The sequence below is a fragment of the Amblyomma maculatum genome, chromosome 3 (assembly GCF_055883805.1).
Source record: "Amblyomma maculatum isolate TAMU_Amacu chromosome 3, ASM5588380v1, whole genome shotgun sequence".
NCBI lineage: Eukaryota > Metazoa > Arthropoda > Arachnida > Ixodida > Ixodidae > Amblyomma > Amblyomma maculatum.
The window spans coordinates 205,019,324-205,032,199 of record NC_139346.1 but is presented as its reverse complement, the minus strand read 5'-3'; the positions used below and the strand labels follow the sequence as shown (position 1 = coordinate 205,032,199).

The following is a 12,876-nucleotide window of genomic DNA, read 5'->3' as shown; positions in this document are numbered from 1 at the left end:
GCAAAAAAAGAACAATAGCCACAAAAGAATGCACAGTATCGAAGCATAAAAACTAAGCATAACTCTTAACATGGCTACTTAAGCTTTAATAGACAATGATTCACACTGCACTGACACCTGAATAAAACAAAAGAACGAAACATACTACAATCTGCTTCATCAGACGAATCCCTACAGTCGGAATAGCCATTGCAGTGCACATAATTGGGCAAGCAGGTTCCATCTTGGCACTGAAATTCATTTTCTCTACATGCTGAGAAGGGAAGAAAAAAAAAGAAATTTGAACCCAACAAAACAAACAAGTTTCATGCACAAATAAACGTAGAAATGTACAAGTGAAGGGCAAATTACTAGCAGCCTGCAGCTATGAACTATACGAAGCTGCATGCATTCAATTTTGTTGTGGTCAACTTGAAAAAAAAGTGCTTCAAAAGGCTTGTTCAGCAACTTGGGCTATGAGAGACCGTAGTGGAGGGCTCAGAAAATTTCGACCTTATGGCTTCTATAATGTGCACCGACACCACACAGCACACAGGCACCCTGCTCTTCAGCTTCATCAAAAAGTGCCCACCATGGCTGGGATTTGATCCTGCATCCATAGGTATACCAGTCGAGCGCCCTAACCACTGTACCACCGCGCAAGGCAGCATGAGACACTATGCTGTTAAGGAGGGCTCTCTGCAAAGGAGGGAATAATTCCAACTCCCTTGGGTCTTTTTTTTTTGTCATTGAAGGAACATTGAGGACAACATATTCTGCTATAATGACTGTGGCTGTTTGTGATTACACTAGAAAAGCTACAAACCAGTTAGAAGAGAATTAGCCAGAAAATACAATTCAAATTCTTGATGTCTGTACTGAAAGACCATCCTGTGAAAATAGCTGGCAGTGTTGCCTGCGAAACAGGTCTGGGGGTGACAGCAAATACTATACTACTTCGATTTTCACCTTTTAAACTTTTACAAAAGCTCCAAATTCAATGAAAGTATGAACTTATCAGAACATCTCTCTATGTGCAGTACGTATTAAGGGCCATGTTTAGGATGTCCCTTAATACGTGCCAAAATCAAGCCACATTAACTCTTCTGCCCGTCAAAGCTGCTGCAGACTGGATGAAAACTTGTACCTTTGAGCTCCACAATCACTAGGCTACAAATGCAGTCAACTATACGTAAAAAGCACCATTGGAAGCACCATTAACTATGCAATGTGATTGTCTGCTCTTGCCGCAGCAATTACAGCAACGAAAATGAAAAATGAAGCTTAAAAAACAGTATAACAGTACACTTAAACCTTTTTAGGGGCTGAGCAAATAAAGAGCTTACTGGCTCAACCACTTTTGGGGTACAATCCATTCAACAAATTACCCTCCCGACAGTCATTAGCAGCACATGCTAGAAACGATAAAGTTCTGCAATACAAAAGCTTACTTTCTTTAGGATCATGGACACAGTTTTCCTCATCATCACCATCTGGGCAATCCTTCAAGCGGTCACACTTTTGTCGAGAATCAATGCAATGTCCACTCAAGCACTTGTACTCATGAGGTCGGCAAGCATGACCATCTGGAGAAAAAAAATGCGAATCAAACTTCCGTCCCTTCACTGCAGAATAAGGTTTATAGCAACCCAATTCCCACAGCTTAAAAAGCTGCTGAACAACACAGACCGGACAGGAAGACAGGAAATTCTCAGCGATTCAACAAGTTGATGCAAAGGCATTCTGTTGCAAACTGAACTGCACAACAAAACAAACTGCACTTTCAAAGAGGTACACTTATTTGCACTAAATGTAGCGCCTTCAGAAAAGGGAAAAAAAAAAACGCGTTTAGGACTTACTGCCACAGGAGAGCTCATCTTCTCCATTGGGACAATCAGAAACTCCATCACACCTTCGAGAGATGCTTAGACAGCCACCTCCGCTGCATCGAATCTGATCGGCCCTGCAACTGGGAGCTGAAATCAAGACAGTGAAGGACCAAACCCCCGGTGACTTAAGAGTAAAATATGCGCCTTTCGAACAATTTATGCAGTAACTGCAAAGTCCCAGCCCTCATGCAACCTTACACTCCTTAAGGATGGAACAGCTCATCGCTGCAGCTCACCACACTGGCTTTCGTCTGATCCATCGGGACAGTCTCTACGTCCATCACAGCGAACTCGTTCAGGGACACAGGTGCCATTGTGGCACCGGAATTCCTGGGGCTTGCAGACCCCGGCTGCAATATTGTGAACGGTATTTCCTCACCACTCTTACAGCACATTTTAAGGAATTCCAAACAACTGAGCAGATACCCTATGCATTAACAAGCTCAGGACAACTCTGTTCAGAACACAGCATGTACAGTGCTTCGCAAAAGTGAAGAGACCATGCATCAGCTAAGACTGCCGTTTTCGTGCATAAAGATTCACGCCTCACTAAACTACTCTAGAAAGCAGGCAAGCATATCATAGGGGGTAACCAATGCAGATCGTTAAATACCTACTGGCATGCAGTTTTTTCAATTCGCGTGGTCTCTCCATTTGTGTGAAGCATTGTACCTCAAGTTGAGCCAGCTGAACCCTGCATGCTCTCGTGCTTACAGCTTATCAAAGAAGGTAAAAAAACGATTCAAACTGCAAATGTGAAATTCAAACTGCAGAAGATTTTTACAAGGATGCAGTCCAGGTTGGATTGAATAATCTTATGCTACACGTTGATATATCGAGATAAATTTAACTTTATACAGCCTTCATGCAAAGCAAGTACACAACACAAGCATATTCTAAAAGGGTGCATTGTGATGTTACTCTTCGAAATTTGCGGTCAAAGCTTTTTAGAGCTTTTTCCCTCTGTATCTAGTAGTCAGTAACAGAACTAGACGAACACACAATATTTCCATTTTTAGTTACACAACCCTGTTAAAATACTGAAGAGCACTGTATGGCAGTGGCCCAAAAACAGCATCAAATAAATGTGCTTTACTGGCCCAAACACTGGGAAAGCATAAGAAATCCAATTGAAAAAATGCGTTTGTATGTGCCAACTCAACAGGCCAACTAAATTGCAGCCCTACAGAGAGACAGTGCTTATTTCGCATGCTTCATTCATGTTCACAGATACTGCAGACTCCATGTGCTGTATGCGAACATGCCACTGTGTCAAAGCAAACAGCCCGCACTCCGCACAACTCTAACCAACACCGCAGCCCACATTTGCCGAAGGCTGCAGGCAAACACTTCTCCAATTCCACCATGATAGCCAATAGCCAATCCCCAAGCACTTACGACAATCAAGTTCGTCTGTCCTATCCTGGCAGTCATGGTAGCCATCGCAGCGCCTTTCCATCTTGATGCAAATGCCGTTTCCGCACCTAAACTGCCCCTGCCGGCATGCTGCAGTGTGAACAGCAAGGGCTCATTTCAGCTTTGCAGCCCGCAAGGAGATCAAATGAGAACTGCTGCAGGATGCAACTGACACCAAGCAACACAACAGGACTGAGGCCAAAAGCAGAGAGCAACTCAGGACAGTGAAACACTACAGAAGCACAGCACCTAACTCACACAAAGCAGCACTGCTAGATTGCCAACATGATGCAACAAGGCCATTGCAATGAAGTAATATTAAATAATAGCTACTAAAAAATGATGAAAGTGCACTGCATTTAAGCAATGGGGTGCTGCTTCATTCTCACTGCGAAAGCACTAATTCTGGAGTAAAATGGCAACTACACATAATAAGAAGCTGCTTAGCACGTGCATTAAATACAGTGTTGACTTGTCTGCTGTAGCAGACCTACACGCCTGTGTGATAAAACAAGAGCTAGACATTTTGTGCTTATTTTCTAATCATGTGTACCAAGGGCACGCTAAGCCCCCAATATGGCTGCAAATCTCAACTTCCAGTCTCACTGCATTAATATTGATTTCTACAAACAATGGTGCCTGTTGGATGTCTTACACAGGCTTTTGTCGCGCTATCATTGACAATGCCTTCATGCATCACACCTTGCCAGCCTTTAGACACAAGGCATACATTACTGCCTGGCTTGCTCAAGGTGCGCAACAATTGCGTTTAGGCATCAAAGATGCCAGTACATTTAGAACATCATGAGAAGTTCAGCTGCATCAAATGAACATCAAAAGGAGCTGCACACTAAGTTCATTACCTAACCAGTAGGTATTTTCAGCAAAGCTAACTTTAAATTATGACCAAGGGACATGCTTTGGCATAGGCAAATAGTAAAACCTCGTTAATTCGACATCACTGGAACCATGAAAGATGCTCGAATAACCCGGTTCGAGACTTAACTGTATACAGCAAAACGATCAGGCCTCAGCAAGATTTTATTGAAAGAACATGCTACGTATACAACTTTCTTCGTGCTGCCATCACACAGTTTTCTAGTCTCCCACGAAATAGCATCGCAGCACGCTCAGTGAATTATGAACGTCCTGATGCTGGTAGAAGTCAGAAGCGAAACTGAGCTCCATCCTACCTTCCATTCTAGAGTGTGGCCCGTTTTGGAAAACCCACACTGACAAGCATTTTTGGATTTCATGGCGTGCTTATGCCCAGAGGTTACAATCTGAAGCTGCTCTTGTGCTACCTACCGCTCTTCCAAAGCAGTAACTGCCAGTGCAGATGAGGTGGGCAAACTGCACAATATCAAAGCCAATTTATATATGAATTAATTGCTTTTTTACATGTAGAGCCCGCAGGAGTCTTATTAGAAACAGGCACCATCACAGGGACTGTGCTGTCTGCTGCTCGCCCAAAGGTAGCAAACGGCCACATTTTGGATAAATGCTTCTGAAGAAAAGCTCAATTTTATGCGACTGTACTTAAATAACAGGGGCCGATAATTTAGCTCTCTAGCCACTGCATAACTATTACAAAATATGGTGCATGCAGGCTGGAGTTGCGCACAGTCAACCCATCACAGACAAGAACAAGAATAGTCGCATCGCTAGGCCTCAGCTTGACACTGTCTTGACCACGGCCAGGTCGGACAGGAGTGACGAGCTCATGCACGGCTACCTTCAGTCTAGCCGTACCTTGAAGTGCCATGAGCAGGTTACTTTGAAACTCATATCTGCATACATTGCAGTGAAGCATGTGTTCTCTCCAAGTGCACTCTTCGGCAGTCAGCAGGTCTTACTATGGAATGGTTTCTTATGTGCTGGGAGCTCTGGATTAGGGTGCTATGCAGATCAAGCATTGATATCTCTTTACGCAGTCATTTCGTTGGTTAGCGGTGAGAGTGCGATGTATCACAATTATTCGAATTGACCAGGATGGTGCAAGCTGCCGCTTCGAATAATTTGTCAGATTTATATTAAAACTACGAGACAGCGAAAATTCGAATTATCTGAGATTGAATTAACTGAGTTCGAAGTATCGAGGTTTTACTACTTCTTCAAGGCTTATAGCTATTTGGTAGGACCGGGCAACAGCTTATAGATAATGAAGTAAAATGCAAGTACCTTAATAACGAAGGCCAGCAACTAAAATTTGAGGAATGATACTACATTGTATGAAGTGGATCAAGATACTCAATGCATAAGATCCAGCTACTCTTAAATAAAAAGCAAAAAAACTGATGAGTATGTGCTTCAAGAAAAAAAGAAAAAAGGAATCGAGGGTAACAATGAAGAAAGGAGAGGACACACTGGAAATCAGTGACTGCCTCATCAAAACGCACATGCCCACGTAAAATGAGCAAAATGGGTCTAGCAGTGCTGTTTTCGGTGCAAACAGAGATAGAAGAAAGGGAGAGACAGTGCTCTTACGGCAGTTCCTCTCATCAGAGCCGTCTGTGCAATCTCGCCTGCCATTGCAAACCAACGCCCGAGCAATGCACTTGCCCCTACCGCAGCGAAACTCGTCCACAGTGCAGTCATCCACAGCTGGCAGTGCTGGAAAAGCGGCATCCACAAGATCCAGCTGCGGCAACGTCCACCCAAGGTGCAGCACGCGCAAACCCACAGCCTGTGCCAGTGACAGTGCAAGCTCCCTTGCCCATACATCCCCCCACCCTGTACAGGCGCAGTGCAGAAGCTAATGCAGCGCAAGCAAGTTCACCAAATTCCCCAGGCTACCCACTTCAATCAACATGCACAAACAGGGTACACTGAGGGAAGCAAAGCTCCAGGGGATGCCCACAACAGACACTTTCACACAGAGTGAGGCATAAGAGTGGCCCAATATGTCCCACAAGGACTCACTGTGCTCTTGTCATTCTGTTAGAGGTGTCTATTCTAATAAAGCTGTTCAGCTCTGAGCCTACAGGGGAAGTGCTCATTTACTGCTGCTCATCATAGTGACAATTTATCACTGCATCATGATGAGAGAGTGAGAGGATTGACTTAACGGTCCATGCCTTGGAAATAGCTTTTTTTTTTTTTTTCACAAAAAAGTGCCTTTGAAAATCTCCCAGGTAAAAAAATTTGGGGCTCGTTTCCACTGTGCTACTATGCTAGTGTCGCAGTCCCCTGTAGGAAAAATTAAAAACAAGTAGAAATTTAAAGAGCTTTTCCATGCGATCACCAGCATGACAGATTTTCATACGCTCATGCCTTACAAGAACATGCTGACCACAGCAACAAGACAACGCACATGCATGTCCAAGCAAAGCAACAGTGTAGGAACAGCCAGTTAGGAGGTTTTCATGTCTGTGATTGTGTGCGTGTATGCCTTGAAGGTGTCACCAGCACTTACAATTTCTACACTGCTGTTCGTCAGAATCGTCATATGGGCAATCTAACCAGCCGTTGCAGCGTAATGACCTTGCAATGCAAGTGCCAGATTCACATTGCCACTCACTGGGTGTGCACACTGGCCAACGTGTGCACAGAAGGAGGTACAGGGAAAGAGTGGGTAAGAAGAGAGAGTAGGGAGCATGTACAAAGGAAAACAATAGCAGGCCAAGTGAAAGGAATGCCAGTTAGTTGCAGGGCAAAACGCAAATTAACAACGTGACAAAGTGACACCAAACAGAACTCACAAGTGTAGCTCAGAACATTATACAAATGCCCCATTAGGTTAGCATGGACCTGAATTCATGCCTAGGAAGATTCTCCTTTCATTACTATATTTAGAGGCATGATGTGCATGCCTACCATTAACATGCTAAGATCAGGCATAATTAGTCATTGGTCTTCTGCATGAAACATTCAGCTTCAGCTTATTTATAAAGCTTGTGTGATGTTTGATACGAGAAAGTAGTATAGTACACAGTACGAAGAGGCAAAGGGGGATGAGCCAATTTCTGCTCAGCCTTGAAAAAAAAAAACAATGAGTGAAAACCACTGATCGAGAAAGGGAATAGGAGACAAATGAAGGGTGAGCAATACATGTGCGCCTTTGTAGAAGCGTTACAACAAAAACATGCATGAGTAAAACAGGTTAACCAATGCTGTATGCATTAAGATTTCATAAGCCGCATCATAGTGCAGGGTTATTTTACATAAATACACTGAAAAAGCAGTACTTCTGACATCCAAACACTTCAGTGCAGACATCACAAGGCCCCACATAAACTGAGGCAACATTGCGGTAGAATTTTCACATTCCAAGTGATTTAAATCAGATGACAATTATCTCAGTTACCAACACAGACTTGCACTAACAACTGGCAAATAAGGAACAAGTTCCAGGCTTTCACTGCACACACAACAAACTTATGCAATAGAGTATCTTGGTTGGATACTATCCCAAGCCCCTGCACTACAAAATTTGATGCAAAATAGGCCACCATTAATACAAGCAGATGTTGACTTCAACTCTTGGCTTAGTTGGAACGCATTGTCTGCTTAGACTAATACTGCTCCAACTCTACATGAGATAGTAAACATGTGGTATTTACATGATTGTACGTCTACATGTTTCTTTATATTTCAAAATCCAAGATGGCGAGGGGCTGACTTACTGTCAGAGCCAAACCATATCACTGCCAAGGAAGGCAAACTAAATATATCAGAAATGCTACAATGGTTCTTACACTGTTAAAGCGACACAGCGAAGGGGTTTAGAAAGTGCACATCCAATGGTTGCACTGAAAGAAGCAAGCGTCACTGAACGTGCATGCCGACTACAAGACCATAGAAGTGAGCCAATTATTTTCAAATATTTTTAAAACTATCATTCCTGCACCTTTTGGAGCCCACGGACATTGATTTTTGAAAAATTCTGCCTTGAAGCCCCCAAGTTACAGGTGACGTCACTGGAAAAGACAGCCTTTGGGTCCCTTACCCTCAATCCTCTGCTGTGAAGCAGTCGCGGTGGAGCAGCGACCAAAAAAAGCGCACAACTGAGCCGGACTGGTTTTATGATACAATTCGGAGCATGGTGTCCATTCTTTTTGTGCTTTGCTCTCTCTGCTCAGCTTATAATGGCAGATATCTGCAGTGCTACACATGCTGGATTGAGAATATTTTCAGGAAGATTAGAGGAGATTTCAAATTTCAGTATGCCACTGGCTTTCTTCGGAGGCTCTCCCAGCAGCATGCCTAGACATACAATCATGTAAATACACTGCTATGAAGTCTGCATGACTGCAAAGCCTTCCAATGCGATTAATGCCCTTCTGTACTATGCAAATAATCAGCGATTCTGTCTTCATTCAAAGGATTCTGTACATCCTGCCAAAGATGAAATAATGAGATTTCAACTGCATGGCTGGGCAACAATTTAAGCTTTTCGTAGGTTAATAGTGTTTCATAGTATTGTTTGACATGTTTCAACCTTTTTAAACTTTTGCAAAATGCCAATATAGAAACCTCTTTAACAATTATTCTAGAGTGATTCATCCACTTGTGTTCACCTAATCTGACAAAACAAATATTAAAAGTGGAAACAAAATTGAGTGATATTTGGTATTTAATAAAAGATGGAACAAAAAGTAATCAATGAATGACTTAACTACAGACAAGTCATGCTCATATGGCCTAATGCCATCAGGCCATTCCTTAAACCCATTAGTTTTACCACAGTGAAGCAGTAGCCATTTCCCAATGTAAATTAGTTTTGCAATGCCTATACATTAAAATTTCAGTTAAGCCAATCTTTTTTTTAATTCTTTTATATCCAAGTTCTAGACAACGCACACATTTCTTTCACTAAAATTGCCCATGCAGTTGTCACTCTTGTATTGGGAGGAGAATTTATGCATCACAATTTATGCATCCACAGCTCATTTCCTGCAGTGCTGACAATGTGCAAATCTATAGCCACTGCAATGGCTTCCCCACATTAAAATAAGAACAGCACTGGTGACAGTTCTGACACAGATGCCTGCACATCCTGCCTAACACAAACAGCTTGTATATTGTGGCTAGCAGAGAAGTCAGCAGCTTTCTGTGACTTGCAATTACTTGAACAGTGCAGCATGTTTCACAAGAGCAACTTTGACTCTCTCTGCAGCCTACCTGTTTGTGTCGAGCAGTCCTGTTCATCAGTGCGATCAGCACAGTCAATACGACCATCACACACCCTTTCAGCATCAACGCATCGCCTTCCATCACACCTGTGCTGGTGTGGTTCACACTGATGATCGCCTGCAAAGCAAGAGGAGGGTATTGCACAAAGCACAGCAATGCAAGCCATATATATGTGGTAATGCCCTACAGCCATCATGCGAGAATGTTTAAGCTGTCTGCAGTACAGCTTAGAGGGAACACTAGATGAGTGATTCTGAGCCCTACCTGTTACCCTGCAGCCTTCCTCATCAGTGCGGTCGGCACAGTCAGCATGCCCATCACATCTCTTTGAAATGTCAATGCATCGTCTTCCATCACACTTGTGCTGGTGTGATTCACACTGATGATCGTCTAGAAAGCAACAAAAGAATGGTGAGATGTTTAAGAAAGCACAGACATGCAAGCTACATTCTATGCTAATGCACTACAGTTGTCTACATTGGTGACAGCATGCATTGATCAGTTTTGGCTGGGCACTTACAGCGTTAGTAGCATAAGCAACACTGGCCACCATGTGCACCAACTATTTTAGCAATGAAGTGGCTAAGTAGATCAACTACAAGTATATACCAATCGCAGGGAATACTGAATTCAAAACTACCGCAGTGGACTGGCTATACAAGCAAACAGCTTTGGAAACAAACGGTTAGCATAAAGGAAAGCTGAAAGTCTGCTTAAAGAAAACTGAATGACGTACAATATCTCATACAAATTTTCATGTACTTATTTGCCATGCATATTGTTTAATTCAAGCAATGAGAAGAAAGGATTTAAAAGAAGCTGACGTCAACTGATTTTCCGTTTAGCACCCTTCTTTTAAAGGCTGCACTAGGTGGAAATAGCTGGTGAAGCTGGTTTATGAAACAAGCATGTTAACTGCAGTAACAAGGATAAAAGCCAGTTCAGGACTCCTGGAAAGTAAGGATCATCAAGAGCCTCCGCTGTATGTCTAAAAGCAACTTACATGTGTACGCTGCATCATTCACATCCTCTTTGAGTGCATTAAAAAAGAAATGTCTCATTAAAGTCCCAGTTACAATGTGATGCCAGTTTTGGGTTGAAAATTAACTACACAAATCGTCCCCTGAAGATTTGTGCATGATATGCGTGCACGTCAACATGTTTCAGGCACAACATGCTAAAATAGTGAAACAATGGATGGCCACTTTTAGTTTATTAAAAAAAATGCCTAACACCGGTTTAGCCACTTCACAATGTTGCATGCAAAAACAAGTATATGCTCAAAGACTACAACACTATAAACGTTAATCTTCAAAGAAGGCAGCCCTTTAGGGTGATCACTGCATAAAGTTCCACAAAACAAATGCTAGAAAAAAAACTACATATTCCAGTCACCTAGGGAAACAGCAAGGCAGTGAATTTTATCAGCTACTGAAATGAGAAGTGGGCAAGCAATTTGAAAGTTCGCGAAATGACTTTCCTCTAGTTCTTCCCAAAAAGAGAATAAGCACGAAGAAACAAGGCAGGTTCCAAGGTAGCATTTGGACCCCAGACCCAATGTGACAAAGCCTTTAGCCCAAAATATACTATATGCCATTCAGCCCTCAAAATATCACTTTTCAAGAGCTACATAATAAATGCTTGGAAGTGATGTAGTACGAGAGCATGTTGCATTCAAAGTGGTGGGCCGGTAATTTTGAACAATGCAGAAGGTGTTTGATAAGCACAATCTTGCCTGTCTGAACTTAAAAATATTTGCCTTACAACACACAACAAGTGTAATACAGACCTGCCAACTTGGAATTAGTTTGTGCAAGCTGCCTTGCTGTGGAAAGGAGTCATGCTTTGTTGCCGCAAAAGCAGAGCACACAGCACACAGTAAACGCAGCATCAACGGCAACATACCACAAAACTCATCGGAGCTGTCATTACAGTCTACCTCTCCATCACATACGTATGCATGAGGAATGCATGAGCCATCATGACAATGAAACTCTGATGAGTTGCAAGGGCTTCCAGATGCATTCACGACTTTGTCTACAAAGAAAGCATGCCAGTTTCACAAGAAAAGCTCATCAACGTGCCGGCCCATTTTAGAAAACTGCACAACAAGTGCTACAGAGCTCAATTCAGCTTTCTACATGCATTAGGCTCAATAAAAACTGGCAGTGGGCCATTCAGTGCCGGAGTCAACATTGAACAAAACAGCAGCACGAGCATGCAGAAGCTGCAAGTTTTTAAAGATGGCAGCATCACCAGGTTATTCGCGAACCAATCTGTTCCTAATTGGCCCCTGGCTGCACCTTGAAACGAACACGTGCTGCAACAGAGCTCAAACAAGGTGAAGATACTTCCTCCAGTCTCCTGCTGATGCTGCAAGCTAGCACAAAGTGTCATCTGGCATGTGCCAACAAAGGCGGCTCGTTTGCACAGATTTTCCAGACTGCATTAAATAACCACAAAGCAATGCAGAGTCTTTGAGCAGCTTCACATAAAACATTCTGCCTGCCTTTTTCTCGCAGTTGTTGTAGACAATTCAGCAGCCTTTAGCTCATAATATTCTCAGCAAAACGAAACAAGGAAAGCAGTTTCTCATTACCTTCCCCTTCCACGCCTGGGCAGTCCCTTTCGTCAGAACCATCAGCACAGTCGCGACGACCATCGCACTTTCTGGGGTTGTCAACACACCTCCGGCCGTCGCACACAAACTGATGAGGGCCACACTGGAATCCTCCGTGGTCTGTGTGCCCTGAAAGAGATCCAGTTACTCAACCAAGAGCTAGATTTGACCTTTGCCTGCCACCTCTTTGCGACCAACATTAAAGTGTTCAAGTACAAGTGCTTGACCTTACTCTCGAGAAATTTCCAGCATGCTGCCATTGTAGTAATACGCTACACATGGCAGCACCTCTCAGAAGTCCAACATGCTTGCCATACTAACCATTGGACTCCGTTTAAGGTTACATATGACTGAAGTAAGTGACGATGTAATGTCCCCCAGAAAGAGGCCGGGATATAGCAGGAAATAAAAATGGAAGCACCACTCTGAGCACTACACAGTAGCACAAAATGCCTAGCTACCTCATGCGTGCTAGAGATCTCTCATGGCTCAGGAGACCATCAGTACCGCCCACTAAGCAAGGTACAATGCAAGAGGGTTGTACCCTGTACCAAGAGATGCCAGCACTGCACACAACTCTGCAAGTACTTCTGTGCCAAAATTCGACATCTGGTTGTTGGCTCACACTTTAACGAATGCAACAGTTTCCATCAGTATATTTTCACTCAGCATTATGCTCAGGTACAAACCTTGCAGACATCATTACAAGAATGCATTTAGACAGCCACACCAGAGCTGATGGAGTCAGCACAAATATGCACAGCATTAAGGTTGCCAGTTTTTGAGCAAAAAATTCAGGCAATGGCAAGAAATTTTGTTCACACATAGTTTTTGTTA

The 12,876-nt window shown here is 43.1% G+C and overlaps 1 protein-coding gene across 38 annotated transcripts in view; it reads right to left on the bottom strand.

Annotated features, from left to right (window-relative positions):
- trol (terribly reduced optic lobes) overlaps positions 1 to 12,876 on the bottom strand; it is a 331,282-nt gene that overhangs the window by 115,471 nt on the left and 202,935 nt on the right. For 35 of the 38 annotated variants that reach the window (XM_084599338.1, XM_084599340.1, XM_084599355.1 and 32 more), the window contains 10 exons: positions 12,019 to 12,168; positions 11,325 to 11,456; positions 9,684 to 9,809; positions 9,408 to 9,536; positions 5,772 to 5,897; positions 3,267 to 3,374; positions 2,105 to 2,218; positions 1,839 to 1,955; positions 1,431 to 1,565; positions 146 to 253 (listed from right to left, as the gene is read on the bottom strand). In XM_084599338.1, the coding sequence (XP_084455464.1) occupies positions 146 to 253; positions 1,431 to 1,565; positions 1,839 to 1,955; positions 2,105 to 2,218; positions 3,267 to 3,374; positions 5,772 to 5,897; positions 9,408 to 9,536; positions 9,684 to 9,809; positions 11,325 to 11,456; positions 12,019 to 12,168 (1,245 nt within the window). The remainder of the gene's footprint in view (positions 1 to 145; positions 254 to 1,430; positions 1,566 to 1,838; positions 1,956 to 2,104; positions 2,219 to 3,266; positions 3,375 to 5,771; positions 5,898 to 9,407; positions 9,537 to 9,683; positions 9,810 to 11,324; positions 11,457 to 12,018; positions 12,169 to 12,876) is intronic. The other 3 variants (XM_084599343.1, XM_084599344.1, XM_084599352.1) reach the window with 3 other exon arrangements.